The sequence below is a fragment of the Mus caroli genome, chromosome 2 (assembly GCF_900094665.2).
Source record: "Mus caroli chromosome 2, CAROLI_EIJ_v1.1, whole genome shotgun sequence".
Lineage (NCBI taxonomy): Eukaryota > Metazoa > Chordata > Mammalia > Rodentia > Muridae > Mus > Mus caroli.
This window is the reverse complement of record NC_034571.1, coordinates 12,426,669-12,442,866: the sequence shown is the minus strand read 5'-3', so window position 1 is coordinate 12,442,866 and position 16,198 is coordinate 12,426,669. Positions and strand designations below refer to the sequence as shown.

General features: G+C 38.0%; 1 protein-coding gene across 1 annotated transcript in view; it reads right to left on the bottom strand.

Annotated features, from left to right (window-relative positions):
- Nucleotides 1-16,198, bottom strand: part of Malrd1 (MAM and LDL receptor class A domain containing 1) — a 667,530-nt gene that overhangs the window by 373,722 nt on the left and 277,610 nt on the right. Inside the window, exons 21-22 of the mRNA XM_021156265.1 lie at nucleotides 5,332-5,488; nucleotides 2,104-2,214 (exon numbers count right to left, since the gene is read on the bottom strand). Coding sequence (XP_021011924.1) covers nucleotides 2,104-2,214; nucleotides 5,332-5,488 — 268 coding nt within the window. The remainder of the gene's footprint in view (nucleotides 1-2,103; nucleotides 2,215-5,331; nucleotides 5,489-16,198) is intronic.

Below are 16,198 nucleotides of genomic sequence, written 5' to 3'. Positions count from 1 at the left end.
AGAGACAGAGACAGAGACAGAGAGACAGAGAGAACCCCAGCCAGACACTTCTGTGTTCCAATTTATATGTACCCATTACAGTATAAATAGGGCTAGATTGCTGTCAAGGTTAAGTTGAGTAAATAATTTAAATACATGACAAAGTCTTCAGTGCTCACATATATGTGTGGCTGTATGCATGTGTATGTGCATGTGTGTTTAAATATAGGACTCTCCCACAGAGTCTTCTGACTTCTCATGCTGCTTCAGCATGTAAGTCAAGGTTACCACTTTCTGAGTCTTAAGGGAAAGGAATCATATGACTGAAGAATCATGAACTGGTTTGCTCATCACTGGACCTTCTCAGTGTATTTCTCACAGTAGGTACTCAGTGATTTGTTACTGAGGAGATGAGTGAGTCATAAGAAAAAGTAAATGTTTATATGCTGTTCTGGTTTGAATAGGAATGGCTCCCATGAGTCAATGCTTGGTCATGGTGAGTGGCACTATTAGTAGGTCTGGCATTGTTTTAATAGGTTTGGTGTTGTTAGAGGAAGTATGTCACCGTGGAGGTAGGACATATGTATGCTCATACTCCATCCTGTGTATACAGTCACCTTCTGTCACTTTCAGAACAAGATGTAGAACTCTCAGCTCCTTCTCCAGTATGATGTCTGCTTGCACTCTGCCATGTTTGCCAACATGATGATAATGGACTGAACCCTTGACTATAAGCCAGTCTTAGTTAAGTGTTACTATGGTCTTGTTGCCCTTTCTCAGCAATCAAACCCTTTGGTACATGCCATCAATACTTAAAGATTCAATCAGTATCAACACAACATTTGGATAAATATCAAGGCACAAAATATTTGAATCTCAGAAAAATTATGCCCATGTTTCTACACACTAAAATACCACTTAATATACTTTGAACACAATTTTTCTGTATTAATATTCTATATGTACAGTACTGATAAATATCTTAGCTGGCTTGGAAATCTATATCTGTCAAGAGCAGATCCATTTAAGTATTCTTGCTGAGAATTTTTTTGTCTCCACTGAATATCTATTGAAATTGAATATCTAGTCTTCTAATGATAACTCTAAAAGTTTAATAAGGAAACCAGATAGTCATAGAGAAGTCAGAAAATATGACACTTATTCTACATAACATTTCAGAAAATTGGACATAGAGTAGTATCAAGTCAGTATACATGTATATCAGGCAGAGCTTCTGTTATCGAAACAGCTGCTTTAACAAGAAGGATCATAGATATATTTGCTATGCACACATAACAACCATGCCTACTTTGCTATATAAACAAGACAGCAAATGCAATATTTAACAATGATCCTATCACTTGAGTATTTTCAAATTCCTGGAACTCACCTCCACATACTTAAAGTAAAAAGAAGAGAATGTTCTCCTGCATAAATAGTATGGGCTCTTGCTTCGTTTATGAGAATAGGCAAGATTCCTTTTATCATAATAGCCAAGAATTAAATTTAATTCTGATCCAAACTCTAGATCTCCTAATGCTTAATACGACCACAAAATGGGAATAATAGCAAATCTCTTTTCACGTTGTGATATTCATTATTTTTAATACTGTAATCCTTTTTATTGAAATTTTACATTTTAGATATGTGCTACTTTATAGATGTTAAAATCTAAATAAAGGCATATACACCAGCACTTACTCCCAAAAATATTTGAATTACACAAGTCTATTCAGTATAAGAAGGTTCAACCATTAAAATAAGTTTCAAAGATGACTTTCAAAGTCACATTTGAAATGACTGTACTAAAATTTCTGAATATTGAATCACAGAATTTAGGGAGATATTCTTTCAATGTGAGAAGCTTTCTGGGAGTAAGAGATGATTACCACTCAAATTAAGTGTACCTAGAAATGTAACTATCTAATTGGGAGTAGTTTTGGCTTTCTAAAATGGTCCATTCTTTGTGGAAAATGCCACATGGGCTGTTAAATGTTCTGTATTCACACAGCATATCAAATTGGAAATGGGAAGAAATGAACATAATGAGAGGAAGAAAGAAATTAGTATTCAAGACAAAAATTAACAAATATCTTTCTTTACAAAATCCCTTGGATCACAGACCTCCACGTGTGAATGAATGCCTAAAAACACTTCTGCTTTCTTCCACTGTGGCCCTTGCTGTCCACTCTGAGCCCACACTTTGGAAATCGTATTGCCCATCTTGATGAGTACCTGGAGAGATAAATCAAGTAATAGGCTTTTAAATATTTAGGCTTTAAACATGTGGGATTTTTAGGTTTTTAATACCTACATGGCGTCCTTGAGAGGAAAATCTGAGACACTTTTTCATTAGATATCTTAGTTTTCCACTGTGACCAAAGATCACTGTACCCCAGGGGGAAATCTCACAAGCTCTGTGGAATCCTGTCTTTACTGTTCACCTTTGGTGTTTTGAGACTTGGTCTCTCACCAAATGCCAAGTTCATGGATTTAAACTAGGTTAACTACTCAAGGCCAGAGCTGGTATTCCAGGAAAACTCCCAACCGTGTTCTTTCTACATGGCTTCTGGTGGTCCCAACTCAATTCCTTGTGTTTCCATGGCATGGATTTTTATCCACAGACCCCAAAGCAAAGCAAATGCAAATCATACCTTCATAATATTTTTTAGGGAGCTTTACATTATTAAACAAATGCATGAGTATATGCACACAAATACAATTTTATGATACTGCTCACTAGAAGACTAACCTGCTTTATATTGTGACTTTCAGCTTGGTGTTTTCATGGGGTTTCTGAGCATGTGAATGAGTGGAGCTCTGTCTGATTCTTTCTCCTTTTGTTGGTCTTTCATGTGAAAATGTTGTGATAGTTTTTATTTTACTCTATTTTTGTGTTATACTTACAAAAATGTATGCATTAATCAATATAAACTTAGCCACTAATTTAAAGATTAACAACAGAACTGTCATTTATGCCTGTTGGAAGAGAGAAAAATCATTTTTCTCTAATGAATGACAAAACTGTATATCAACCACAGGACTTATGTTCAGGAATACTGGCAAAAAATAATGGACCTAACAGCTTTATGTATATATAGCTGTTTATTTGGGCATGGTTTGTTGTTTTGGTTTTGTTTGGTTTTGTTTGGTTTTCTTTTTGGGTGATGTTGTATTTTGTTTTCTAGGTTTTGGGCATTTTGTTGTTGTATTGGGTTTTTGGTTTGATTTTGAGAATTAACTTAAAGTTGGATGGGCAGGAGGAGAGGATCTAGACAAACTTGAGAGAGGGAAAATACGATCAAAATATAATTCCATTGAAACATCATTTTACATAATAATAATAATAATAATAATAATAATAATAATAATAATAATAATAATAATGATAATGGCCTGATAGTGAGAATAAACTGAAGTAGTCTTCCACCGTTAAAAAGAAAGAAGATGTCTATCATAAGGTGAGCCTTACAAAGATAACCTAAATTTTCCATTAAAAAACCCCTCACAATAGCAATTTTAAAGTGATATATGTTTATGCAAGGTTTAGAGAAAAAAATATTTTTCTGAAAGTTCTAGAAAAAAAAATTCCTAAGTGTGAATCATTATTACAAAACTTACTACAAAAAGAAAACTATAACTTTCAATAAATTATTGAAAAAGCCATTGTTTAGCTTGCCAGAGCCTGTTTCCTTCTCTTGTGTGAAAAAAAAAACCCAACACACAAGTATCATAGGTTACTGTAAATACATACACAAGAGTCTTAGGGAGCCATATTAATAGTATTTAAAAGGATAGCCTTCATTTATGTATTTCTTCAATCAGTACTGTTTTAAAACTATTAAAGGTAACTAAGTTGGGTATTTGAGAGTAGATACATGGTTGATACATGGTTACCTGGAAAATAACAAATAAGCAATAAAATTTAGTAAAATATAATGGTGATTCTATAAAATTCAGCTAGATCCATGTATAATCAACAAGTAATCTTACATACAATTCTCTACCAAACAATATCCAAAATGGAGGCAGGATATTGGGTAGACATGGTTTGATGGAACCTCTCTGTTTTGGTCAGGTGAAAAAAATTTGACAAAAACTAGAAGTAGTTAATTTCAGATATTTCTCTGGGCAAAAGAAGCTTTGATTGATTACTTTGGTAAGAAAGAAATAAAGAAAAGAATAAAGGAAAGAAAAGAAAAATGCTTACAATATGATTTGGCTTGTCAAAAGATAGCATTTGGTTCCCAGACTGTCTTGTAATTAAATGTGAGACAGTCTAGGCATCCAAGTAATGCTAATTTAATAGACTAACACATTGGAAAAATATAAAAGTGTGTTATTTACACTGATATAAATATTTTAATCATGCATTTTATATAAATATAAGATAGTAAGTTGATAAAAATTACTTAAGAATGTTTTGATTTAAGACATAAAAGGAAACTAGAAATATAGTCAGAATAATTGAGTTAAATAACACTTAGTTAGTCATAGTAAATTAGTTGTGGCAAAAAATATATTACTTCAGTCAAAGACTGCTCAATAAAATGGGGTCAGAGTAAAATTTTGCAAGACGTTGAGTATCAAGACAACATACCCATTAATATAAATTAGACAAAACAAACAAAGCCAATAACCATAAACCAATTACAGTTAGTGTTATAACATCATGTGAGATGAAGCCATAGCAAAGAATATACAGGGCAAAGTCAACCTGCAGGACATTTTAAAAAATGACTCAACTGCATCATTTTAAAACTCTTAGGTCCCAGATATCTGAGGAAGGGTAAGAAAATATTCATGTGAAAGGCACTAGAAAAATGAGGAGTGTTTTGTAGTTTGTGTTAAGACTTGATACAGTATGCAATTAAGCAAAAATGAGATCTCTACTTAATGGGCATATTGAGGTTGTAACTGAAATCTGAAACACTCATTGCACTTAATAATTTAAGAGTTATGTTTCTTCTTAAGGAAACCAGTTGAAAAGAAATCTGTTTTTTTTTTTAAATGTAGTATTACCACTATCCCAGAGATTGTAGCTTTGCAAACACACAATTACCATGTCCACTTTATCATATTATACTCTCAACACAGATGCTGACCATTAACATGGCATGTCCCAGTGTAAAACAGCATATCACAAAAGCCTCAATCTCTGGACAGGAAATAGCTGTACATTTCAGGAAAAGTAAATAATTTCCAGTCAAAAATGTCCAGCTCTGAAACAGCTTTTCCTACAGCATCTCATTGTGATGCTAATGATGTTTCCACTTGCTTTAATTACACTACAAATTATGCTGTACGCGTGTTCATAGAGGCAGTTCCAAACCCAGTTTGACTGTAAAGTACCTGGAGAGAGCCCACCGTAGCACCGTTCATATAAGTCCAGAACACCAATGTACACCTCGGTCCCATGAGTGAGATGACAGGAGTAACAATATCGGCAAGGTCACCAAACTTCCCATTTGAACTGTCAGCATACAGGTACCAACCATCTGTGGTATTTCTAGGGGCAGCAGGGAAGACCATCACACACAGAAAGAAAAAAATGATAAATCACGACATAGTTTGACAATGACTATTTTAAAGCTATATCATTATTTTCTATAAGGATAATGTTTTATGGCATAGTTACGTCTTTAACCTTCACCTGGAATAGTCCTGTGTTCTGATTCTGAGTTAATGGGCCTTGTAAATGGTTTCTATTGACACATGAATGTAAATGATTGTGAACAACAAAATGACCAAATGTTTGAGTATTGTTGATTTTGTTCTAATATAATGCTATGACAAATATTATGATGCGCTTATAGAAATTATCATTGGTTCCCTAAATCAGCAGTGTAAGGAGGAAGAAATGGCAAGCACACCAATACAGAGACCAAAAATAACAGAGTCAAGCCTGGCCTGGAGCACAGTTCAGAGTTTGGAAAACCTTTGAGCTCACATTCATTTCCTCTTTATTAATTTAGTTCACTTACATTGCAACAAACTTTGATAACCTTACAGCTAATTTTAAAATGTGTGTTTTCTTTCCTGGACCCAGGTTCTAACATTGAAAAAACAAAAACAGAAATGATAAAAATAAATAACAATGTTCTTTTCACATAAAAGAGAGTTATCGTCTTGAGAAATTCAATAGATATAAATTACTAAAGAGAGACCAGTTATTTTTTAATGGTTTATTTGTTTACATTTCAAATGTTATCCCGTTTCCCAGTTCCCCTCTGCAAACCTCCTATCCCATCCCCCCCTTACCCTGCTTCTATGAGGGTGCTCACCCACCCACCCACCTCTCCTGCCTCATCACCCAAATATTCCTCTACATTGGGAGACCAGGTTATTACATCACTGTATGAGACATCATTTCAAAAAGTAATTATTCACATTTTGAAGTCAACCCCTCCTTTAAAAAATGTTAATTTTTATTGCCACTTCTTTTTTTTTTCAATTTTCATTAGATACATTCTTTATTTACATTTCAAATGTTATCCCCTTTCCTAGGTTCCCTCCTGAAAATCCCCTAATCCCTTTCCCCCTACTACTGCTCACTTATCCACCCACTCCTGATTCCTGTCCCTGACAGTACCCTATTCTTGGGCATAGAACCTTCACAGGAACAAGGGCCTCTCCTCCCATTGATGACCAGACACTATTGTGAATACCAACAAGAACTTGCTGACAGGAGCCTGATATAGTTCTCTCCTGAGAAGTTCTGCCAGTGCCTGACAAATACAGAAGTGGATACTCACAGCCATCCATTGGATGGAGCACAGGGTTCCCAATGAAGAAGGTAGAGAAAGTACCCAGGGAGCTGAAGGGGTTTGCAGTCCCATAGGAGGAACAACAGTATGAACTAACCAGTATCTCCCAAGCTCCCTGGGACTAAATCACCAACCAAAGAAAACAAATGGTGGCACACCTGGCTCTAGCTTGATTGCCACTTCTTATTGTAGATAGTTACTTGATACCATAGAGATTAAGCTTACTGCTTATTAAAACCATTTTCATTGTGAGTTTTTTAGAAAGGGAGGGATAGCAAGAATAGATGGAGAGCAGGATAGATGTAGTCATTCAGTGTCACATATTTACTGAGTGCTCAGTCTTGCCGGACATGCCAGTGACTATCCAAGGAACAGGAAATATAATTTATTGCAAAACATTTGATGAGGTTTTGACTCTGGCGTCATCATTTGCGAGGTACTCAATTTTAAGCAGGCTATTTAACTTTCCTGGACATAGGCTCTGCATTTTGTACAGTAAGATAGCTCTCTTTCTGGTCTTAATAAGAAACCAATAAGTGGACTATCACATAGTACTTTGTGAATTTTACATAAATGACAAATAGCAGGTGTAATTTATGTTTATGTTTCTACTGTTAAGTTACTGATAATGAAATAAACAACCCTGCATTCTGCCTTCCAGGGTGTGATAGAGTTTGGATAAGAAATATTTACTTACAGTTAGTGTATTGTAAGTGGTGGTCCATGAAATATCTACATTTAGAAGCAGAATTTTGGGGAGGTGAATGGATCCTGAGGGCTCTAGCTGCATCAGTGAAATAAATCAATTATGGATTCACAGCCTAATGAGCACTGAGAGATGATGGAAGCTAAGAAGTGGGGACTAGCTGGAGGAGGTAAGTCAGCAAGTGTATAGGACTGAAAAATTATGTTTCCTTTTTGGCCTCTTGTCTCTTACTTCCCAATCATAGTGAGATGAGCAGCTTTGATCTACCATGACGAAGTATGTACTCCTTGGCATACTACCCCACCTTGGTTGAAAGTCATGAAACTATTTTTTACTGTTAATCACAACATATTCTCTTTCTTGAATTTTTTATCTCATATATCCCATTACAGTAAAGAAAAGTGAACTAACAGAGAAGGTGTGAGTTAAGGCAATTTTAAAAAGCAAGACTATTATGTGTATATACCTAAATTATATCTCAGTGAAAAAATATTCCAGTATTAATCCTTGTATGCTTAATACCCTAGCATACCAGCAATATACAGAATACCCAAGATACACTCACAGACCACATGAAGCTCAAGAAGAAGGAAGACCAAAGTGTGGGTGCTTCCATCCTTCTTAGAAGGGGGAAGAAAATTCTCACAGGAGCAAAAAACAGAGACAAAATATAGAGCAGAGACTGAAGGAAAGGCCATTCATAGACTGCACCACCTAGAGATCCATCCCATATACAGTCACCAAACACAAACACTATTGTGGATGCCAAGAAGTGCATGCTGACAGGAGTCTGATATAGCTGCCTCCTGATAGGCTATGCCAAAGCCTGACATATACAGAGGCAGATACTCGCAGCCAACCATTGAACTGATCATGGGGTCCCCAGTGGAGGAGTTAGAGAAAGGACTGAAGGAACTGAAGGGGTTTGCAACCCCATAAGAAGAACAACAATATCAATCAACCAGAGTTCCCAGGTTCTAAACCACCAACCAAGGAGTACAAATGGAGGGACCTGTGGCTCCAGCCATATATATATATATATATGGCTTTGTTGGGCATCAATGGGAGAAGAGGCTCTTGGTCCCATTAAGGCTTGATGCCCCAGTGTAGGGAAATGCAAGGGCAGGGAGGCAAGAGTGGGTGGATGGGTGGGGGCATACCCTCATAGAAGCAGGAGGAGAAGGGATGGGATAGGGGTTTCTGGGAAGGAATCAGGAAAGGGGATAACATTTGACATGTAAAGAAATAAAATATCCACTAAAAAAAAGAAAGAATACAGCATAGAAATATACATCAAGCTATATAAAAGAAGCAATGAAACAACCAAGAAATAATACCCTATGATTTTCTATCAACGTTTATCACTAAGTGGACTACATGTGACTTATTTACTATGTGAACTTTTATTAAAACACCTGTCTGGAAAAGTGAGATAATTCAGACCCAAAAGGATATTTATGGTAAGTGGACATTAGCCAAAAAGTACAAAATACCCAGGGTATAGTCCACAGAATTAAAAAAGATTAACAAGTGAAGGGTGAGGATGCCTAAATCCCATTTGGGAGGGAGAAGAAAGCAATCACAGGAGGGGGTAAGGAGGGAGGGTCCTGGGTAGGAAAGAGGACAGGGAGGGGAAGAAGGGAACATGATCAGGTATTGGGTGGGGTAAAAATGACTGAAGCCTTGAGGGCCAGCAGAAAGAATGGAAACAGGCAACTTCAAGGAGGTGGGGGGACCTCCAAAAAGTGCCAGAGACCTGGGAGGTAAGAGAATCTCAGGACTCAAAGGGAGAAACCTTAGATGAAATGTCCTATAGTGGGGTGAGGGAATGTGAAGAGCCCACCTCCAGCAGAAAGACAACATCAAGTGAGGAATAGGGTTGCCATTCCATAGTCAAAATCTTTGTTCCATATTTGTTTTTGTCTGAAAGAACTGAAGGGATGGAAATGGAGAGGAGCCTGAGAAAAAGCAGGTCCAGTGACAGGGGAGGCCCCAAGGCCTGACACTATTACTGATGCTATGGAATGTTCATAAAAAGGGGCCAATCATGACTGCCCTCCAAAGGCCCAACAAGCAGCTAAAAGAGTCGAATGTAGATATTTACATCCAACCAGTGGACAGAAGCTGTTGATCCCTGTGGTTAAATTAGGGAAAGGCTGAAAGAAGCTCAGGAGGAGGGCCATCCTGTAGTCTCAATTAACCTGGACCTCTGAGACCTCTCAGACACTGGACCACCAACCAGACAGGATACACCAGCTGCTATGAGACCACCAACACATCTACAGCAGAGGACTGCTGGGCCTGGGTTCAGTCAGAGATGTACCTATCCCTCAAGAAACTGGAGGCCCCAAGGAGTTTAAGGTTTGGTGGGATGGGTGCTGAGGGCTAGGGACATCCTCAAGGAGAGGGAGGGCAGAGAGAAGGTGATATGGGGTGTGGAACAGTCAGAGTATGGACCAGGAGGGAGATAAAATCTGGAGTGTAAAAAAAAGATTAAATGAAATTAAAAAAAAAAGCTGTCTAGGATGGTTTAATTTTACAGCATGCTATGATAAAATATTTTAAATGTTACTCCAGTTGCTTGTGAAGCTTAGTACTACAATTTAGGTGTGGCCTGAAATGTCCATTCTTCTTTAAGTTATTGCTGCAATCTTAAGTCAAATTCTTGAGATTTTTTTTGCCTCATATAATATGCCAGCTAACTGGTTTATCAATTCCATTGTTGATTCATTAGACTTCACATATCACTTAAAACAAACTTTCATAAGTAGGACTGGAATTGTTATTATGTCCCTACAGTCATTTTTTTAAAGAAATTAATGGCTTTCAAATGCCCACACTGTTAAATTATGAAGTATGGCTCCACAGAGAACCACATAATAGAACTGGACTAGTGGATACAGTTTTTGACAACAGTAAAAGGTTTGTGAATGTGTACTAACCGAAAAATAATGTTTAAAAAACCATTGTGTTCCTGCCCAGTGTTGCCTTCTATGATGCTACAGAGGCCTTGGATCTAAACATACATATGCACTTTGCTTATTCTGGCAACAGGGAGTCTAACTGAGACGAGACATGAACCACCACCACCACCACCAACCCCCCGAACCCCCCCCCCCAACACACACACACTCACACGAAAGAGCAAGTAAGAGAAAGGCATTATTTTCATCTGTAGTTTTCTACGTTGTGTCCCCAAATCTCATTTTAAATGTAGTGTAGTGTCCAACTTTAAAATATTCAAATTTTTAATAAAATAAAATTTAAATTCTATCAACTCTGAGTTCTTATAAGTACCCCAAAAATAGGACAGAGAAAACATTGTTTTCAAAATTGAAGAAATAAGGCATTGAAATAGATGATCACACCACAGTGGAACCAGTCAGGAAGTGAAGCTGAGCAACAGGAAGTCAGGAAGTGAAGCTGAGCAACAGGAAGACAGAAACTAAGACAGAAATTCTCACAGAAAAGTAATAGTAGTGTTTGGTTAAACCTGCCCATGTGGCGTTTTGCTTTTTAGAACATTTATGTGGGAGATATGTGAAAGACTTTGAAACTTTGGACTAAAAAATTTGATGCTTGCTCTTATTAAATTTTAACTGACTGTCTTAGTCAGGGTTTCTATTCCTGCACAAACATCATGACCAAGAAACAAATTGGGGAGGAAAGGGTTTATTCAGCTTACACTTCCATACTGCTGTTCATCACCAAGGAAGTCAAGACTGGAACTCAAGCAGGTCAAGAAGCAGGAGCTGATGCAGAGGCCGTGGAGGGACGTTCCTTACTGGCTTGCTTCCCCTGGCTTGCTCAGCCTGCTCTCTTATAGAACCAAGACTACCAGTCCAGAGATGGTCCCACCCACAAGGGGCCTTTCCCCCTTGATCACTAATTGAGAAAATGCCTTACAGTTGGATCTCATGGAGGCATTTCCTCAACTGAAGCTCCTTTCTCTGTGATAACTCCAGCTGTGTCAAGTTGACATACAAAACTAGCCAGTACAGTGTTCTACTAGGAGTAAGGATGATAGTAATATTGCAGGAAATGAATATAGTGGACAGATAATATGGCCGGCCTTGAAAGGCTTTAGAGGCAAACATGGGCCCTTACCAGGAATTGAGCTAAGAGTCATTTAGCAATATTTTGGCAGGAATGTGGCTGTAGTCTTTCCCTAACTTTAGAATTTGAAGTGTCTTGAATTTAAAGATAAGAAACTAATTTGTTCAAGAAAAGAAATGCGCTTGGGTAAGCTTAAATTTCCAGACAAGGAGAATGCAGAGAAGCAAGTATCTACACTCTTCAAGAGATTAGTTTCACTCAAGAGAAACCTGGTGCTATATCCTGAGATAAGAGGAATGTGTTCTTCAGAGTCAGCACCCAGATGTTGATGGTGCTGTGGTAAAAGGAGGTCAGGTTACATGCATCACCATCTGGCAGAATTTGATAGTACTGTTCACATATACTTCTGATTTTGAAGGCATAAAAGACAAAATACTGAGGGAGTATAGAGAACTTCTGAGGCCCGCTAAACTCCCTGCAGAGAGATTCTGAAATGCAACAGAGTACAGCTGTGATAGTAAGCACAGCAGAGGAGCCAGTACATTAGAGATGTCAGAACTATGGCACATCCTCCAAGAGTGCATGGGTGTGAAATGGAGCTACCTTACACCTAAATGGAAATCTGTGTAATCCTGAAGGTGGCAAAGCTTAAGGAATAGGACTATTCATGTGCAGAATATGGAGCTGTAGGATTTAATGTTTTCCCTGATAATTGCCGGTTGCACTTCGGTGTGAAGAGGTGATTAATCTTGTAATCCCTTGATTCTTATGTTTGAAATGGGAATGTTTTCTGTGTCCTATTATTTTTTGAACTTTTTAAGGTGTTGGAATTTTTAAAGCTTATGGATCTTGTAAAGTTGGATACTATACTACACTAATATTATAACATCAAAATAAGATTTGGGCGGCAGGAGACAGAAAGCTACAGCTTAATTTATGCCCCCTTGAGGTGTGTGTGTGTGTGTGTTGGGTTAGTGTCTTAGAGATTCTATTACTGTGACAAACTATCAAAACCTTAAGCAAGTTTGGGAGGAAAGGGTTCATTGTTTCTTATAGTTCTATATCACTGAAGGAAGTCATGGCAGAACCTTAGACAGGGCAGGAACCTGGAGGCAAGAGCTGATACAGAGGCAATATAAAAGGCCTGCTTATTGGCATTCTCCTCCTAACTTGCTGAGCTTATTTTCTTATAGCACCTATGACCACTAGCTCAGGATTTGCACAGACTAAGATAAATCGCCTCTCCCATCGTAAATCATCATTCAGGAGAATTTACCACAGGCTTGCCCACAAATTATTCTGGTGGGGACATTTTCTCAACTGTGATTCCTCTTCTAAAAATTATTCTAAGGTATGTCAAGCTGATATAAACTAGCCCAGCCAGCACAGCTTCACAAGATCCCCAGCGAATTTCAATAAGGCACTGTCTAGATTAGGTTGGCCAGTAAGCATATCTGTGAGGGATTTGGGAGTGTTAATAAGCAGATCCACTTTGAATGTGGGCAGTACTTGTTCACAGTCTGGATCCTATACTGAATGAAATCAGTGAGTGATCTGAACCCCAGCCCACTTGAATGCATTCAATCCCTACTGTTTGCTCTTGACTCTTAGAAGACTGTGGCTAGCTTTATCAAGTGTCTCCTGCCTTAATTTCCCTGCAGTGCTGGTCTACAGCATGGAATTCTGAGTCTAGTAGCCCCCTCCGCCCTTAAGTTGCTTTTGTCAGGGTATTTTATTGGACAAACTGAAAACTAAGTCAACATCATTACACAAGAAAATATTTGAAAACTCTTGAAATAATAAGTCTTATAAACCCATCAGAAATAAGCAGTTAACCAAAAGGCTGAGGGAATAAATCTCCAAGGAAATATGGCATGAAATAGTTGCTTCCTAGGCAGACATCCAAATGTCAAAAGCTTATAAAATATCTATGTGAATTGAAAGTACTAATGAAATGTTTGCTGTGTGTGAACCGGGGAAAGTCAAAGCCAGTGGTAAACTTGTGCCCACTTATAATCTCTTTGCTATTACTCATGAAGCATTTATTTAAGCCACTATAGGTATGGCAAGAAAGTAGAACCCTGCTGTATTGGGTGACACAAGAGGAGAGATAATAGGCAAGGCTACAGAGTCACATGAGAAAAGGGGCAAATAAGAACATGGATATTCATGTTTCAAAAAGAAGTACTCCACTCTATTATCAAAAATAGTGAGAATATTTCTTTCAAACTGAAGATGAATAGCGTAAGATGAAATTGGAAATTTCCCAAATGGTCTCTTTTCAATTTAAACTTATTTTTTATTTGAATCAAAGACATAAAATGTACCATTTTTGTTTAATCAGCAAAAAGAGTTTCATCTTCTGATTGGTATAGTGGATGTTGGTAAAAACCCAGACTGTGTTCTTAGCTTTTATAGGATTATTGAATTTAAGTTTTCAATAAAAATTATAGAGAAAGTTCAATAACATTCTGTTTTAGAGGTTAGGAACTCTGCTTTGTAGAGTCAGGTGTGGATCTCTTACTCTCTGAAGAATATTATCCCAACTATTTGACTTGGGCAAAAGTAACCACAGAAAATATACAAATCAGTGGGCAATATATACTGTGTTCTGATAAATTCTATTTCCAAAGAGTGCGTTAGATGTGGCCTACGGACTTCTTTTTGCTGAATTGCTGATTCCAGCTTTATTATACCAACAGCTGCTATGATAATTGCCTATGCTTTGTAGCCTAGACAGAAAACAGGGTATCAACAAATGCCTTCTTGATGTTTCAGAAAACAAAGTCTGAAATTGAGAGCATGCACATAAATAAGGAAATTCTAGAAGACAGTGAACTGCAGGGAAGATTAGTTATGTCTCTGCCTGAAGCCTTGGCTGGCCACCAAATGGAGCACTAAACAACACTGGAAAGCCACACAAACACTGCAGAGATGATAGCAGCTGCACACTGTGGTGGGGATGAAATTTACTGTTTAAATCCAGGAATGTTAATCCCTTAAGAGAACAACAGTACATCTTAAACACTCATGAGATGCACATAACCTGTAACTGATAATATTCTTGTTTTAATCAAAAAGCCGTTAGACAGGTAGTGAGATATAAAATATGACAATTGTACTGGCTAGTTTTGTGTCACCTTGACACAGGCTGCAGTTATCACAGAGAAAGGAGCTTTAGTTGGGGAAATGAGTCCATGAGATCCCTCTGTAAGGCATTTTCTCAATTAGTGATCAAGGGGGGGAGGTCCCCTTGTGGGTGGTGCCATCTCTGGGCTGGTAGTCTTGGTTCTATAAGAGAGCAGGCTGAGAAAGCCAGGGGAAGCAAGCCAGTAAGGAATATCCCTCCATGGCCTCTGCATCAGCTCCTGCTTTTTGACTTGCTTGAGTTCCAGTCTTGACTTCCTTTAGTGATCAACAACAATGTGGAAATGTAAGCTGAATAAACCTTTCCTCCCCAACTAGCTTCTTGGTCATGATGTTTGTGCAGGAATGGAAGCCCTGACTAAGACAAATTGGTATCAGCATAGTGGGGTATTCCTGTGACAACCTGACCATGTTTTGGGGAGGACTATGGAAGGACTTTGCAACTTTGGGCTAGAAGATCCATTCAGTGTTAAGAGCTCTGTTGGATGTTGTGTAGGAGCTTGGAAGATAATGTTGAGAACAGTGTAGAAAGTGGAGGCCTGGCTTGTGAAATTTCAAAGGGAAGATTAAAAACTCTTTTCAGGGCCATTGCTATTTTGATTGTGAAAATTCTGTCGTTCTGGTTAGCTGGGGCTGAAGAGTCAGCTGTGATTAACAAGATACCAGAACTACTAAAGCAAAACCTTTGCATTACTGGGACTATTGATGCTGGTTAGCTGAAGCTAAGAAATTCGCTGTGATTAAGAAGAGATCAGAATCATTGAGGTGACATCTCCTGGGAAGTGTTTTCTGAGAGCATAAAGAGGNTGTGTTCCAGAGATAGCCAACGTTGTACCTTGTGCAGCAGCAAGACTTGGTAATGTGTAAGAGTCACTCAGGTGGCACTGGTTTTGAAGGCATGAATAGGTCATGCAGAGAAACTGAGGCTCAGCACCGTGAGAGGCCATGGAAGGCCATTGGTGAAGGTGCAGCCTCAGGTGCAATTGATGGCCCAGGACTGAAGGGGTCATGCAGTGTTTTGGAGATGCCAGGACCATGGCATGACTACCAAGAACAGCAGCAACAGTGGACTACAGGCAGCTGGAGCATAGAAGACAACCTGTGTGTTTCAAAGGGCATGGCTGGAGAAGTGGCCCAAGCCCTTGGAGGAGCCCAGAAGATCGTGAGTTGGATCCCAGATATTGAATGGTTGGAGATTGATTTTTGCTTTTGATTGTGACTGTGCCCTGATATTTTTCCCTCTTGAAATAAGAAAGTATTTTAGTGGAGCCCACAGTTAAGAGACTGAATTTTTAAAGATATTGGACATTAAAAGGGATTGAACTTTTTAATATGTAAAGACTGTGGGTCTTACTATAGGCTGAGAAGACTGACTAAAGTAAGATAGAGGTTAGAAAATAAGAACTAAGATAAGCATAGATAAATGCAATAAGTTATCATGTTATCTACAGGACAGTGGCATGATTAAAGTTGATAATAATCATTTACAGATTTTATGACTTGGTAGATACATTCAAAAGTTCCAATAAAGAAGAGGTAGAGT